We start from the raw sequence: 17,766 nt of genomic DNA, 5'->3' as shown, positions 1-17,766 counted from the left end.
GAGACAGAAAGGGCCACATAAACCATAGACTTCATCAGCCTGAGACCAGAAGAACTAGATGGTACCCGGCTACCACCAATGACCACCCTGACAGGGAACACAACAGAGTCCCTGGTGGAGCAGGAGAAAGGTGGGGAGCAGAACTCAAATTCTAGTAAGAAGACCAGACTTAATGGTCTGACAGACTGGAGGAACCTTGGAAAGCGTGGCCCCCAGATTCTCTACCAGCCCAGAACTAAAACAATTTCCAAGGCCCACTCTTCAGACAGGGATTGGAATGGACAGTGAGACATAAAGTGATACTCGCGAGGGGTGTGACTCTTAGCTCAAGTAGATATAAGAGACTAAATGGGCAGCTTCTGTCTGGAGGTGAGATGGGAAGGTAGAGAGGGTTTGGAGCTGGTTGAATGGACATGGGGTATCAGGGGTGGAAAGGAGGAGTGTGCTCTCACAGTAAGGGGAGAGCAATTAGGGTCATATAACAATGTATGTATAAATTTTTGTATGGGAGACTAACTTGAAATGTAAACTTTATTTAAACTACTACAATAAAAAAAATCTGAAAAAAATGTGAGCTTAAAATAGTAACATTTTTCAAGACAATTTTAAAGTCTTCAAGTTATATTAATTTGTAACCATATCACTATACTATGTTGTTTCTTTTTAGACTACCATAGTCAAATAAAGCTAATTTTATTTTCATACCAGTAGCCAAGTGTTGGTTATTGAAAACAGATTATTCTATGTTCTCATTAGAAAGAGACCTAACACAACTGGCATAACAAAGTTTATTAAGAAAATGTTCTGCATCCCATTTTGGTGAGTGGTGTCTAAGGTCTTAAAGTCTAGTGAGCAGCCATCTAAGATGCATCAACTGGTCCCAACCCACCTGGAGTAAAGGAGAATGAAGAACACCAAAGACACAAGGAAAGTATTAGCCAAAGAGACAGAAAGGGCCACATAAACCAGAGACTTCATCAGCCTGAGACCAGAAGAACTAGATGGTGCCTGGCTACCACTAGTGACCACCCTCTCTCAACAGACAGTCCCTGATGGAGCAGAAGAAAAGTAGGGTGCAGAACTTAAATTCAGTAAAAAGACCAGACTTAATGGTCTGACTAAGACTGGAGGGACTCTGGAAGACAAGGCCCCCAGACTCTCTGTTATCCCAGAACTGAAACCATTCCCGAGGCCAACTCTTCAGACAAAGATTAGACTGGACTATAAGACATAAAATGATACTTTGAAGAGAGTGCTTCTTAGCTCAAATAAATACATGAAATTAAATGGGCAGCTCCTGTCCGGAGGCGAGATGAAAGGCAGAATGGGACAGCAGCTGGTTGAATGGACACGTGAAATCCGAGGTGGAAAGGAGGAAGTGTGCTGTCACAGTACCAGGAGATCAACTAGGGTCACATAACAAAGTGTATATAAATTTTTGTATGAGAAACTAACTTGAACTGTAAGCTTTCACTTAAAGTACAATTAAAAAAAGAAAAAAAAAAAGAGAGAACTAACAGAGAATATAAGTATGTCAAAATACCAGAGAACTCCTCAGTTTTTAGTTGTAAAAATAAAAGATAACCAAAAAAAAAGTTGTCATTAGGTGAAATCATCTAAAAACTCATAAAGCACATAATCTGAACTTCAAAAGCAATTCCACACTCATGCTACCTCTCTTATCCCTTTTGTCTTCTCAACTGTCAAGTCATCCAACTACGACTGTTACATAGATATTTTAAAGATAAATTAAAAACCAACCCCTTAGCACAATGTAGAAAGTACTTCAATGTCAAAGGAGGCACCTGTAAAATTTATAGAAAAGAGATTTTCAAGGATGCTCGATCATCTCAAGGCTCACTGAATATGCCCTAAGCTTCTTGTACCTCTGAAGCATGTCTCTAACTAGCACAGCTCTACTTCCAAAGGAACAGCTTTGAGAATGAGTAGGCTTCCTGACCATGGCTCTGTCCACTTCAAAAGGGTTTAAGAATTGGAATGAATCTTGTTTCCTCAAATATTTTTACACTGAAAATAATTTCCAAATACATATATTTATATCTATTAATATTCATCTCTATCTAGATACTAATATCTACATATATACAGATTAGAGTTTCTCAGCAGCAGCACTACTGACATTTTGGATCAGAGGATTGTTTGTTGTAGGGGGCTGTTCTGTGCATTAGAAGACCCTGGCCACCACCAACTAGCTATCAGTAGCACTTCCTGAGCCATGACAATAAAAAAGGTATCCAGACATTGCCAAATGTTCCCTGAGGGAAGCAAAATCACCCCCAGTTGAAAGCCACTGTTGTAGTTATCTACCTACCCATTTATTTATAGATCTATTTTTCACAGTCTCACCTAACTGTTTCTCTATTTTTAAACACCTGCAAGTTGAAATGTTTAACTATTCAATTTCTCTAAATTACGAACGAAAACTTCTGCCTCGGGGCAAAGATGCATGAAATAAGATTAAGACTGTGGTTGGCTTAGAGACTGCTTTCTGCTGACAAGTAAGCTTAGCTATTACCTTAAAATTCACACCTACTATTCAATTCTGCCTCTAGGCTAAGAAAACATCCAAAAGGACACAGAAGAAAACAAAGTGAAAGCAAGCTGATAAAAGTAACCAATTATTTTCCATCTCAATACTATTTCTAGATGAGTTGTGACAGCAGGGTATGTGTGTATGTATGTAAAACCCTACAGAAGTAACACTGATCTTAAACAAACCTCTAATTAGCTCTAGGAAAACAAACCTAGAGATGCAGAAATTATTGGTTTCTGGCCTAATCATGAGGCACAGCTTTAACTAATCAATAGGGCTCATATAAATCTAACTCTCTGGATTAGAAAGACATAAACCTGCATTTACAGAATTTATTTCTAAAAATGTTTACTGCCCTACCTAAAGCATCTAAATACAGTGTTCTTCCCCAAACCATAAAGATTAAGCTCCTAAAAGCCACAGTGGTAAAATTTCTCATTTATAGCAATGTAGAATGGGACCGCATGTGGTTGAGGGGACAAAGAATTGTTAATAACATTTTATGTCTCTTGATAGCAATGGGGATTGTGTAGTGTGATCTTTCATTTACTTGTTCTTTGAAAACGTTTTAGGATCTGTTTCCCCCAAAATTTCAATGAGATATTTTAAAATTCATTTTACCTCCCACTCCCCCATATCCTCTACATAAATATTTAAATAGTTTCTCATTTAGCAACTCAAGAGTTGCTGACTCCCAGCCTCCAAGAGATGTAGAACGAATTTTGGATGTTTAAAAATAAAAAGCTTTAAGTGATTAACTTAACTTGCTTAGTTGGCGCCGCACAGCTGAGTGTGTACTCCCTAAACCCATCACCAGCACACAGTTACATAACTTGTGACAAAGCACATGCCATCAACTATGATGCATATCCCTTCATTTCCATTTTGAATAATGTTCTAAGTCTGTGGCTTACTATGTCCCATCCTCTTCTATCAACCTCAATGTTGTATTGCAAAAAATCTTTTTGTCTGATTTGCTTTTGGTTTCACTGATTTATTAATTCATCAGATTTTCACTGAGCACTTTCTATGTGCTAAGTACCATGCTGGAAATTGTAAAACAATGTAAGCAAGTTAGTTACAGCTCCTTTCTTCAGAAAGCTTACCAAGCAGTGGGAAAGACAATTAATTAAACACATATGTTTTAAGTTCGCATAGCAGAAGTGCAAGATGCTATGGAGACACATAGCAAGGACATTTCACTTAGTCCAGAGAGTTCCAGTAATGCTTCTCAGAAGAAGAATATATTAAATATAGGTCATAATACCTAGACTTGGCAGGAAAGGAGTGGTATTCTTTACAGCGGGGACAACATGTGCAAAGATTAGACTGATTTCAGGGAACTAAAACAAGTTCAATATGACTAGAAAATAAAATGCAAGGCAGGCAGCAAAAAGAGATGAGTCTGGAGAAGTAGACAGAAAGAAGGCATGGAAAGTCTTATGGGCAAATTAAAGTTCTGAAACAGAACAGATCAGATAGAGCCTTGCCAGCCATGTCAAGGATTTTGATTTTTCTCCTAAAACCAATGGGAAGCCTTTTTAGTGAGTTTCATGATTAGATGTGCCTGTATGGATTACAAGCTGCAATATGGAGAACAGACCAGAAAACAGTCAGAGGAGATGTTGAGAGGTTCAGTAGGAGACTAAGACTATGCAGCAGTCCAGGTGAGAAATGCATTGGAAACAAAAAGGCAAGGATAGATTTTGAGGTAGAACTGACAGGACTTGGTCAAGATGATAAATGAAGGCATGGGATGTAATAAGGATGACAATATGGCAAATGTAAGCTGAGGGTAACATTTACTGAGCTAGGAAACAGAGGAGAATGTTGTTATTTTCTAGGTGGATTAGGGAAGAAAAAGGGAGAGAAAGATTATGAGTTGAAACACACTAGTCCACCTGCTTATTAGCTACATGACTGTAGGCAAGTTAACTTGTCTAAGCCTCGATCTTCTCATTTATAAAACATGGAAGATAACAGTACCTAATGGTGGCGCAGTGGTTAAGAGCTTGGTTGCTAACCAAAAGGTCTGCAGTTTGGATCCACCAGCTGATCCTTGGAAATCCTATGGGGCAGTTCTATTCTGTCCCATAGGGTCGCTATGAGTCGGAATAGACTCACCGGCAACGGGTTAGCTTTTTTTTTTTTAAAAATGTCATATGAAAATATTGGACAGATTAAGTAAAATAAGCAAGATAACATATGTAAAGCTTTTATCACAGAACTTGGCACACAGTAAATTCCTATAAACGTTAGAAGTGTCTGTTTTTGTAACTATTTAAGAGGTCATTTAGATGTCTCACTAAAGAGTGACGTATTGAACACACACTTTCTGAATTCAGACTCTCCCAAAACTCCATTAGGATGTCTGTAAAAGAGTTTTTTAAAAAGCATAAACTCATCAAAAAAATAAAAAGTTGAGAAGAGGCAAACACTGTAAACTTTCTGAAGGTAGACAGCAGGTGGACAGCTGATAACCGGCCTAGGATACGCTAAAAAGCTGAATCCTAAGCCAGTAGTGGGAAAAGCCAAGAAACAATCTGATTTATTCATCAAAATCCCCAAAAGGCTCAGGAATTGGTGGTATCAAATAACTCTGAAGTGGGGCTGAAGGTGGGGCTAAACAGAGAAGAATTGTTTTTAAAGTCTGCTAAAAAGCAGTAAGACTCCCCTCCCCAATATCTTCACTTTATTTCCCTCCAGCCAAGTAACTCCCTTTACCCTCTCCCCTCCTCGGCAGAAAACTAGAGATTTTTCCCTTTGGAGAAGGTAAAACTGGACTAGGGGATAACAGGCAGAGATGAGGATGGGGGTAATGACAATTGGGAGATTAAGTGAATATTTATATCTTAAACACATGTAATCCTTTTCCTCATCTTGGCTCCCAGAATGCTAGCAGGAAAGCCTTCAACCCCTAGGAGGAAGATTAGAAGATTTTTCTCTGAGGAATTTACTAGCCCAAAAGGAGGAATCAAAAGATGCTGACATCAAGGGTTCCACAAGGCAATGGCCCTGCCAGTTTATATTATGTTTGCACACATAATAACAAGCCCAATCTAAAGCTACTAAGTAAATGCCGCACTCCTAACAGGAGTCAACAACCAAAAATCTTCCAACGTTCAGGAGGGGACAAGGGGGAAAGAAATCATTTGCCTCTAGAGGAATTCGTATTAGTTTCTTTTGTTTCACCTTACAAACTAAGTTCTGTATTGCTAATCTGGAATCACTGGAAGTTTTTCCTAAAATAACAGCAAAATATTGATCAACCAATTTTCTTTCTTGCTTTTTGCTTTTTGTTTGGTGAGTCCCAAGGATAGAATATCAAGTTAGCAAAGGCTCTCTATTGCTTTGAAGAAACTGTCCATTCAGGTATCTGCCTCCTTTGAGAGGCAAAGGCAGAAAAAAATAAAAGTGTCACCATCCCCAAAATGGTGAACCTTTGGTCAAAACCACCAAAGTACCTCTGACTGTATTTATTCTTTTTGAGGAAACTGATTTTTCCCTGCCATCAAGTGCCTTGCAATAGCTAAAATGGCCCTTGAACCAAACAGCTCTAACTCAGAAGCTTTACTCTACTTCTTCTGAGTTAAAATGTCAAGTCTCTCTTCACAAAATACAACACTGAAAACAAAATACAAAGAACCATGTTTTAAAAGAATGTTAAGTAAAAAATAAGACCATTTCACTAAGTACATTATTAGAACCAACTTGTTAAATAACTCCTCAATTACACTATAATATCCAACAGCAGGAAAAACCGTGTCTTCCAACTGAAAAACTAAAGAAAATGCAATGTATTCTCTGGAAGGTTAAAATCCTTTTATCCTGAGATTGTCCTTCTTACTTTTTGTTTTTAAAATGTAATTTCTGGTATAATAACGTAGGGAAACTACTTGGCAGTATCTACTAAAGTTAATACAGATGTATACCCAGCAACTCCATTTCTAGGTATATAACCAACTGAAATAAGCACTCATGTCCACCAAAAGACATGTACAAGAATGCTCGCAGCAGCTTGATTCATAACAGCCATCAACTGGAAACTACCCTAATGTCCATTAATACTACAATGAAGAAACTGGAATACTAGGTAGCAATAAAAACAACAACAACAACTGCTACATGGATAGACAACATGGAAGCATCTCACAGATACAATGTTCAGCATAAGAAACCTGACTAAAGAGTACATACTAAAATATTCTTTTTACATGAAGTTCACAAGAAGGCACAACTAATCTAAGGTGACAGAGGTTAGAATACCAGAAAAGGAGGGGTCCTGGAGAAGCTTTCTAAAGTAAGAAAAATATTCTATATTTTGATATGGGTTGATAGTTGCATAAATACTATGAAAAAATCATCAAGCTCTATATTTAAGATGTGTAATTCACCATATGCAAGATATACCTCAAAAAGAAAAGTTTACTTACAAAATAATAAGTTGCAACTCTATACTGGTGTTCCCAAATAATTTTTCCCAACTTTTATTTTGAAAAAGTATAAATCTACAGAGAAATACCAGTACAGTTAACAACCGTATGCCCTTCACTAGATTCACCAATGGCTGATTTTGCTACAGTCACTTTCTCCCTCTCTGTTTTGGCTCAACTATTTGAAAATAGGTTATAGATATCATGACATGTCACCCCTAAAGGACAGTCTCCTACATAACCAAAGTACCATTATCACAGCCAACAAATTTAGCATTGATATAATAGTATTTAACATATGGTCCATATTCGAATTTCCCCACTTGTTCCAGAAATGTCCTGATATATTCCTACCACCCCAATCCAGGATCCTAGCAAGAATTAATGCATTATATTTGGTTGTCCTTTTTCTTGATGGTCCTTTAATCTAGTATACCATGCTCCACAAGTGCCTTTTCATTTTTTTATTTATTTTTGATCTTTCATGACATTAACAATTCTGACTCAATTTAGTTTTCAAAACCCATAAGTCTATAAACAAACGATATATATTTCCTTAGTGTTTTATGCAATCTTTAGCACAGCACTGGCACTGAAATACCTGTATCCTGACAGACTAGTCAAATAAAAAACACAGACAGGATGGTTCAATTTTCACATGTGGTGTATGACCATTCTGCTTTAACTCACCGTTGAGTCTGAGCAGGCCATGGGGTCTGGTTTGGCGTAGGCACTGAATTCGTGGGACTCACCAGCATGGCACTATAGATATTGGAAGCAACCACAAGTATGCAGAGAAGTATGGGCCCGATGATTGCTCCTTCCAGGCCTAGGTAGTATGCTCCGCCAGCCACTGCCAAACCAGTCAAGTAAGGATGGCCACCTCTGGAATGAAGAGCACACTGATTAGTTCATGAGTTTTAACAAATACAAACCTTGTAGTAAATTTGAAATACATTCTCTTAACACAAAGTTAATGATTAAATGCAGCATACTTTTTATTATATTATCAGCTTTAGGTTTAGCTTTAGATTACCTCAACACAGATAACTGAACATTGACTGTAATAATATTGAGATGCAAGAATTTCCTTGCAAATGCAGCATGTGTGTGACATACGCTTCTCTTTATAGGTCATCAACTAAAGGAAGAAGTCCGTATTGTTAAGCGATACTCTGAACTCATTACAGGGAGCCACCTAAGGTGGGTTAATGTTGACCTCAGACTGGTTACATAAGCCAACTATTAGATTTTCCTCCATCAAGAATAATTAACTGGGTACAATTTAGGATGTAATTCAATTAATTATGCTTTTTACAAAACAACAACAAAACAGCATCCCTGTTATTCATAGGTTAGATTTCTGGCAACCTCCAAAAATACTGTTTTTAACATTGTAAATAAAAAAAGGCCTTATGCAGAAAATATCTGTCATAAAGCCCAAGATTTTTCTTTCACAGGAGAGTCATAATTGCTTTCCAGTTTATCACAGTATCACATAAGTAGAATGAAATAGATTATAGCAGCACAACACACTGGTAACGATAAGACATGACCACTGACATACAAGGGAGTAAGAAATAAGACATGTTTGTTTTCTAGTTTTTAAACACAGATGAGTACAACAATTTAGTGAGGGGTAAATAACTAAATGCCCTGGAAGAATGTTCTGTATTACATTATAGTTCAATAAAACTTACAGTGAATGAGTCTACCTCATTCCAAAAAAAACTTAGGGCAGTATTATATGTATGCTATAATAAGTAAGCTTTTCCTTAAACCACAAATTCAAGGAAAATTTCTATCAAAACTGCTTAAAGCATTTAAAAAAAAAGAAAGTGTAGGGCTTTTAAATAAAAGCTTAATTTATTAAAAAACAAAACAATTTATGCTAAACGTTTCATTTCCTAATACCCACTGCCACTGAGTCAATTCCAACTCATAGTGACCCTGTAGGACAGAGTAGAACTGCCACGTAGGGTTTGCAAGGCTGCAATCTTTATGGAATCAGACTGCCACATCTTTCTCCCTTGGAGTGGTTGGTGAGTTCGAAGTGCCGACCTTTTGGTTAGCAGCCAATTGCTTTAACCATTGCGCCACCAGGGCTCCTTCTCATTTTCCTAAGGTATATTTTATTATTAAAAATACAACCACGTGTAAGTTTTAAGTTCTAGCTATAAACCTTAATATAAAATTTGTAGCAAAGTTTAAAGAAATGAAAGCACCTAAGTATGAATTGTATACCTATTCCTACTGTTTAAACTTCAACTGTTAAACACACTCTGATGTTCTCCTTTTAACTTTGTCTTTCAAGTTTTAAGCATAAAATTTCCTCCAAAGTTTACTTGTGGAGTTGCCTATTTCTTTTTACTCTGAAACTTTGGGGTTCAGAGTAGTTCTATTATCAAATTATTTTCTACTTTAACTTACTAAGGAGAAAACAAGGTGGGCACACAATTTATCTCTAGATAATTTCAAATTAAGTGAAAGGAACTCTTTCTATAAATCTGGATCCTGCCAGCCCTTATTGTAATGGTGAGTTTTACATAAAGAAAATTTAATGTATTAACTATTACAATAGTCTTAGTAGACCATATTCTAAATTTGATTTGTTGTTATTTTTAGCTGCTGTCAAGTTGGCCAGACTCATGGTGACTCCATGCACACTGGAGTCAGACCATTGTGATACAGAGGGTTTTCATTGGCTGATTTTTGGAAGTAAATCACCAGGCCTTTCTTCCTAGTCTGTCTTAGTCTGGAAGCTCTGCTAAAAACTGTTCAGCACCATACCAACAGGAGTTGCTGATCAAAATTCAACACTTGGTCACATCCTAGATTCCAATAAGCAATGTGAATCTGGATAGGGAATGTATTTACTATCATGATTAAATGAGAATCAGCTTGACTTACTTAATGTAATTTCTGAAAGAGATATAAACATCTACAAAGATAGCTAGATATTATGGCCAGAGTTTTTATTCTGACTTAAATTTAACCTGCTTTCATCTTACAATCATACTATTATATCTTAAATCCTGCTTGTCAGACATTAACTTGCAGAGGTCTGGTTTAATATGGAAATCCTCAGAAATACAACCTAATAATGCTTTTTTTTTCCTTAAAAGCAAAGAAGTTCTGAAAATAATCACTACCTCTTTATTGTACTTAAAATATTTTATGTACATCTGTTAATATGTCTTTCCTAGGTTAAATGTCACTAAGTCAAGAGATAACTACTCATAATTTGGTATTCACCCAGGGTATCATATAATGTAAACAACACTTATATAGTAACAAAATCTCATACCTTACATTAGTTGTTTTTAAATTAAACTTTTATCAGTGGGAACACAAAAGGCTACTTCACTGAAAAATCCTACCACCACTGTCCTCTTCTCCTGCTCCCAGAAAAGGAAAAACAGCAACAAAAAAACTCTATAAAAAAAAGTAGTACAACTCTCCCTGGATGATTCACCAGCAACTTTAAAAATTCTGTAGAATACTTACCCTGATATATCAGAATAGATTGCAGTATCTACAAAGTATGTTGGCAAGAGATGAAAAACTAACAGTAAGATGGCTTTGCATCCTAACCCTTGTGTAAGCCACAGGTCTAGAACTGCAGGTATTGCTGCCCAATATGTCCCCAGAAATGGCACTGCTCCAAGGATTGCTGCCAAAGCTAATAAAAAATTAAAAAAGGGAAAGCAACTTAACATCATCATCAAAACAGTAACAAAACAGCATAACTAGCTCCTCCTGCTTAAAAATCTCCACCAAAATAAGTTAAACAAATACAAACTCAAGTTTTAGGGCAATGATACATGCTGTTTAACTGAATTTTCTAGTTAACTAAAGGTCCAATCTCTTAAAACTTGACGATGAAGATATTTCTAAAGGGTATACCTACTTTGTGAATCTGCTCTTAAGCAACAAAATTTTAGTGTCCTGCGATTACTATTCTGATCAATGGTTACCAGTGAATATAAAGTCCTATAAACGCAACCTCAGAGCATTAGTCAAAATTTGTACCAAATCCAAAGCCAAATTAGAAATTAGTTTCTAAACCTAAAATATGAGTGCATATTCCTTTACCTTGCTTCTTTCTAATAAAAATGGACTATGATTTACAAAGCAAAACCAAAATAACCCTGACACTGGAAGGACCTCACTTTCAGCCCATCCCCTTTCACAGCAGTTGTTCTAGTACTCTCTCCATCTGGCTCCCCTCCAGACTAAGAGTCAGCAGACGAGCGTTCTAGTTCTGGTTCTACTATTAACCAGGTGTGTGACCTTGAAAAACTTTGGTTTCTCATCTATAAAACAGAATAACACCACCTATTTTGCCTGCCTCACAGGGTTAAAATAAAGTAACAACCTTCACGTGCTCTCAGGGTGCTTGCATGTCAGAGGGTGGGATGGTGGATACCAAAGTGGGAAAGAACATGAATGAACTTGGGAATGTAAAGAAGGAAGAGGGCATAAGTAAAAGGAGGAAAAAATGGTGGTAGAGGTAAATATGGAAGGCAGATACATTTAGGAAGATAAGCAGCCACAGAAATACAGGAAGAAAAAGGAGGAAGAATGAGGAAAAAATAACACAGCAGAAAAAGAATAAGATGATCATTAAATTTAGAATCCCTAGGTACCTGGTGTTTATGGAATTAAGATATTATCAGAACAGATCTTGGGATGTATGGAGGCAGCCTATCTGCCCTCAGAAGCATGCAACTTGTGCCCAGGACAGTATCCCAAATGGGACAAACCTATTTGATAACTCACTGCTCCCTGCCAACCAGTTCAGTTCAAACAGTCATTGAGCGTGGGTTATATGTAAAGTGTTGTGCTGAGTGCTAGGGCATTCAGTCATTTGACAAATATTTATGCAGTGTTTTCTATGTGCTACCATTGTTCTAGCTTGTGGAGATACAGCAATAAACATATTACGTATCATATCTCTGTTCCTAATCTGGACTCGATTAGATCTACAGCTATAAAATTTAGTATTTCAAACTTGACAAAGAAGACATTTCCTAATGCATGTAAAATGTCTTAACTTCTTTAAATATAGCACAATGGAAGTTATGGTATGGTTGTTACCTGATGGTATGAATACAATATTGATGCCAAATATAGTATGAGTCAGCCAGGTGTACAATCCATAGAAGCCAGCCATTTTGAGGGAAGCATCAAACACCCCTCTAGAATGTCCAAAGATAAAAGAAAAAGTAAATAAACACAGTATCATTTTGTGATTCAGAAAAATCAATACAGGTACGTGTCGTTTAACATCCACGATATGTTCTGCGAAACAGGACGTTATGCTATCTGGACGTTGTGTAAACACCGCATTATATACAGGCAGTCTCCATACAATCCATAGTTAAATCCCCAAAAAGCCTATTATATTAAAACCTTATGGGAGCCCACCAGACAAAGCCCCAGAACTGCATCCACTGGATGAAGGAGGCTGGCCTTGCCAGGTCTGCGGCTGGGCGAGCAGGGGGCTGCGCTAGCAGCAGGATCAGGACTTTACGCACATCAGGGTGCAGGGGAGGGTAAGGCAGGGTGTGTGCGTGCACGGGTGCAGGAACATTGCTGGTGGTGGTGGCCCTGGCTGCCGCCGCCCTGTTGGTGCTGCTGCTTCCAAATCGTGTGGCCACTGCCACGGCTGCCAACCAGAGCCAGGAGCCTGCAAGCGCCCCCCCACCCACGGCAGGAACTGAGCAGCTATGGCAGGCACTGCCCTACACCAGGTGTGAAAGGCTGCACATCTGCTGGTCGCACAAATGAAGCCAGAAGGAGGGGAAGGAGGAGGCAGAGAAGGCCCTTTGGGTATTGGGATGCGCTCTGGAGCCTTGCTGCTCATTCATTCTGGGGGCTTTGGGGGCTTTAAAACCATTAAAACCTGTTGCCGTCGAGTTGACTCCGACTCATAGCGACCCTACAGGACAGAGTAGAACTGCCCCATAGGGTTTCCAAGGAACATCTGGTGGATTTGAACTGCCAACATTTTGGTTAGCAGCTGTAGCACTTAACCACTACGTCACCAAGGTTTCCTTAAAACCATTAGGGGGAAATAATAAACAAAAGGAGAGCAAGTTTCCCTTAAAAACAAACAAACAAACAAAAAAAAACCTATGGGACCATGGACATATATGCAGTCTGACACTGCCTGAATGGATGTTATGCCACACATGACTGTACTTAGAGGCTTTTAGCTACTTCATTCCAAATCTGTTAATATTTTCATTTTTTCTCCTGTTCCAAGAGCCTGTTTTCACTTTGTTTTAAAGAAGCAAAAAGATCTAGACATACTTTTAGAACGTTGAAAATACATGTTTAGTAAACTGTTGTTAAAGTTTCTGATGAAGAAAAAATAAATGTAATGAAGCACCTTAAAAATACCCTATTCACTTCAATAGTTCATCTCCTTTTCACTTCTGAAGCAAATAGTTCATGGCCAAAATGGATAGAAATAAAATTAAACATGTGAGTAACATGTTTCAGAGAATATGGTTAAACTCTAAGAAATTCAGGCTCTGGTCAGCCCTCCCCATTGGGAAGAGCAAGTGAGGAATAGTATAACTTGTACTTCATCAGTCTTTTCTCATCTACAAGTATCAATTTCCCACACTTATTCAACTATGTAACCAAGCCTCAAATGTAACTAACTTCTGTTGTAAATGCTATCAAAGAATGCAGGTCATGCAGGAAGAATTTATGAGAAAAAATTCTTAATAAACTCCAAAGTAAAATCAGAAAGGAGAAGAAACTACAAAGGGGATTAAAAAAAGACACATACATTCAGTGATTAATAGGAATGTAGATACATAAAAATCTGCAATCTTGGGGACTTCAGTTTTACTTTTCAGTTGGAAGATTAATAAGGTAGCACAGTGTAAGGAGGAGAATGAGGAGTTGTTCAGAAGAGAGCACAAAGGCAGTACCTTAAGTAATCCTAAGGTATCACAAAATTATAAAAGACAGGATTCTGTTGAGGGCAGGGGAGGTACTCCTATTCATGAGAAAAGTTATCTGTATTCCAAAAAGCAGAGACAGTAGCAGCAAAGGAAACATTTGTACACACAAAAAGAAACACCAACCTTTTCCAAAGCATTCTAGAAGGCATGGTGTAAGAGTAAAATCAAGCTCTGGAATCTAGTGATTCGGTCATTTAATAGGGTTCTGGGACATGGATTTGGTGACGATAGAGTGGCTTCCCAAATTGTGAAACCTTATTTGTTGTCCTGACCAAGATTTCACTTGAGAATGTCTTAAAGGTGCCATGTGACCTGACAATAAGGGTCGAGATACAAATGGTGTCAATAAGACTGAAAGGAAAGGAGACAGCCTACAAGAAGTATAAAGGATCTGAACAGTAACCGAATGGAGGAAATGACAGAGTTTCAGGTTTTGAACCTGAAGGGTCTAAAAGAGTGACAGTGTCTCAAAGACAAGGAGCTGGCCAGAATGAGAAAGACGTGGAAGAAAAGGGAGTAAGTTTAGTTTGAGGTATGGTAAGCCAATAAGGATGATGAAAATACCCTAGAGGTAGCTAGAAATAAGAGAAGGCTAAACAGAAAACTCAGGACAAAAGTTTTAAGATGCAGCAGCAAAGACTGATCATAAAGAAGGATAAACATCCTGAAGGGTAAGCCTAGAGAAAATGGGCAATGGGCTACATTCTCATAAAGGACCAAAGGACAATAATACACCAGTCAAGGAGATAATGATATCATTTCTGTAGAAGAAAGAAAATCACTAGAGTGTGTAGTATTCCCAGAGACCAAAGGAAAAGGAAGTTTTGAGGAGGGAAAGATAAGGTGAAATACCACAGAGATTAATGAGAATAAGGACTAAGAAAAAAAGTACTGAATTTGACTAGAAATGGGAAACCCCGGGAGCGTAGTGGTTAAGAACTATGGCTGCTTGCTAACCAAAAGGTCAGCAGTTCTAATCCACCAGGTGATCCCTGGAAACCCTATGGGGCAGTTCTACTCTGTCCTATAGGTTTGCTATGAGTTGGAATCGACTTAATGGCAAGGGGTTTGGTTTGGTTTGGGAAGGTCAATGAGAAAAGGTACAGATGTGGTATTTTCATTAACTTTATGCTATTTAAAAATTTTTTAAGCAAAAAAATAAATAAAAGTTGACACTGAAGGTACAAGAGAACATAACAATAGTATCATCCTTCTGGGTGGCAAATAAGCAAAGCTCAATCCAAAAAGAACCACATGTAGGAAACAGCACACAGTCTTCTTTCCTCTACTTCTGAGAATACTGATTGTTAGTGATACTCTTACTAAGGCAACTTGTAAATAATTTTGTGGACCCTGAGTGCATTTCTAACATGAGATGAAAAGGCAATGTATTCCCCTCTGTTTTATTACTTAAGGAGCCCCAGTGGTGCAATGATTAGTGCCTGATTGTTAACAGAAAAGTTGGTGGTTCAAACACACCAGCTGCTCCGTGGGAGAAAAATGCAGCAGTCTGCTTCCATAAAGATTTACAGCCTTGGAAACCCTATGGGGCAGTTCTTCCCTATGAGTCAGAATTTGACTCGACAGCAATGGGTTCTGTGGTTTACCTTATTACTTGTGATGTGACACATCTAAGTTTTTAAATAAACTGCAGAGAAAAATCCTCTCAGGATTTACCAAAGGTAGGCGAACTTTTTAAACATCCTTTATGTAAATTCTCTAGCAATTTTTTTTTAATTTATTTAATTACTTACCTACCTACCTAGGAGTGGAGATACTGGGTGATACAGTGTCTGTTTAACTTCATAAGAAACACTAGCAATAGTTTTGATCTCTCAGTTCAGAAAAAATTTATAGTCCATGAACCCAACCAGAAGTCACTCCTGCTACATTACCATTACATCTCCTCAAGGTATGAGGATAAATTCCATACTTATGGCATTCTGTGGGCAGACACTGGCAGTAGGAGCAATTCAGCCCATGAAAAGCTAACAATGCATCTAAAGCACTAGTAATTGACCCAGCATACAGTAGGTGCTCAATAAACAGTAGCTACTACTAATGCTATTGTTAGAGTTCTTTCGATCAATACATTGACTAATACTCAGAGGACTTTAATGATGATGAAGATTCTAGAAGCTTATACCTTAAAAGTCTAGTGTATCTGAATTGAGAAGGTAAAATAAAGAGAAATTAACGTTTGCCAAGTGCCTATGTGGTAGGCTGAATAATGGTCCCACAAGGATGTCTATGTACTAATCCCCAGAACCTATGAATATGTTACCTTACATGGCAAAAGGGACTTTGCAGGTGTGATTAAGTTAAGGACCTTGAGATGAGGAGATTATCCTGGATTATCCAGATGGGCCTGATGTAATCACAAAGGTCCTTGTAAGAGGCAATTCTGGAATCAGACAGTGGTGATGGTTGCACAAACTGTGAATATACTCAAAACCACTAAATTATACATTTTAAAATGGTTAAAACGTTTGTTTTATGTTACGTGAGCCTCAATTTTAAAAAATAAAAAAAAAGAGGGAGGCAATAGGGTCAGAATCAGAGAAGGAAACATGAGGAAGGAAGGAGAGGTAAGAGAGAGAGGAAGCTATTTGAAGATGCTACGTTGCTGTCTTGGAAGATGGAGGAAGGGGCCACAAGCCAAGGAATGGAGTAAAGTTTGTAAAGCAATTGCATATAGTAAGCTTCTCTTTCCTCCTTCCAGTTTTTGGAATTATACCCATTTTTGCTTTCTGATGAAGAAGGATAGAGTATGGCAGTGCTGAGGTGCAAGTAGCATACTAGTAACTTTTGGTTTAATTATTTTAAATTGTAAGGTACTGATCAGGCTATATGAATAATAACCCAAAATACCAAGCATGTAATCACTCATCTCTCAGCTTCTTTGGAACCTAAGTGCAGAGACTACTAGGAGTAATTTATTCTCATAATCAAATAAAACTTTATCTGGCACATAACTAATGGCATGCACAATAGAGCTTCAAGGGGTTACCAGAAATTATTACTTTAATCAATGCAAGAATATCCCTGACAGCAGAGGGCTGTGGGGACCATGGTCTTGGGGAACATCTAGTTCAACTGGCATAACACAGTTTGTAAAGACAGTGTTCTACATTCTACCTTGGTGAGTAGCGTCTGGGGTCTTAAAAGCCTGTCAGCAGCCATCTAAGATACTCCACTGGTCTCACCCCTTCAGGAGCAAGGGAGAATGAAGAGAACAGCATACAAGGAAAAGATCAGTCCAAAGGACTAATGGACCACAGCTACCAGGGCCTCCACCAGACTGAGTCTAGTACAGCTAGATGGTGCCCGGTTACCACCACCGACTGCTCTGACCGGGATCCAACAGAGGGCTCTGGACAGAGCTGGAGAAGAATGTAGAACAAAATTCTAACACACAAAAAAAAGACCAGATTTACTGGCCTGAAAGAGACTGGAGAAACCTTGAGAGTATGGTCCCCAGATACCCTTTTAGCTCAGTGGTGAAGTCACTCCCAAGGTTCACCATTCAGCCGGGGATTGGACAGCCCCATAAAAAACGGGACTAATGAGGCACAGCAGCCCAGGGACAAGGACCAGAAGGCAGAAGGGGACAGGGAAGCTGGTGATAGGGAACTTAAAGTTGAGTAAGGACAGTGTTGACATATAGTGGGGTTGTTAACCATTGTCATAGGGCAACATGTGTACTGTTTAATGAGAAACTATTTTGTTCTGTAAACCTTCATCTAAAGTGAGAATAGCAGCACAACTGGAAGAACGTAATCGATGTCACTGAATT

General features: G+C 38.2%; 1 protein-coding gene across 2 annotated transcripts in view; it reads right to left on the bottom strand.

The window, feature by feature from the left end:
• The window catches only part of TMEM245 (transmembrane protein 245), a 129,811-nt gene that overhangs the window by 21,114 nt on the left and 90,931 nt on the right, over nt 1–17,766 (bottom strand). For both annotated transcript variants that reach the window (XM_023727409.1, XM_004372186.2), the window contains exons 15-17: nt 12,088–12,188; nt 10,495–10,669; nt 7,678–7,872 (exon numbers count right to left, since the gene is read on the bottom strand). In XM_023727409.1, the coding sequence (XP_023583177.1) occupies nt 7,678–7,872; nt 10,495–10,669; nt 12,088–12,188 (471 nt within the window). The remainder of the gene's footprint in view (nt 1–7,677; nt 7,873–10,494; nt 10,670–12,087; nt 12,189–17,766) is intronic.

The sequence above is a fragment of the Trichechus manatus genome, unplaced genomic scaffold (assembly GCF_000243295.1).
Source record: "Trichechus manatus latirostris isolate Lorelei unplaced genomic scaffold, TriManLat1.0 scaffold00016, whole genome shotgun sequence".
Lineage (NCBI taxonomy): Eukaryota > Metazoa > Chordata > Mammalia > Sirenia > Trichechidae > Trichechus > Trichechus manatus.
This window is presented reverse-complemented; position numbering and strand designations above follow the sequence as displayed.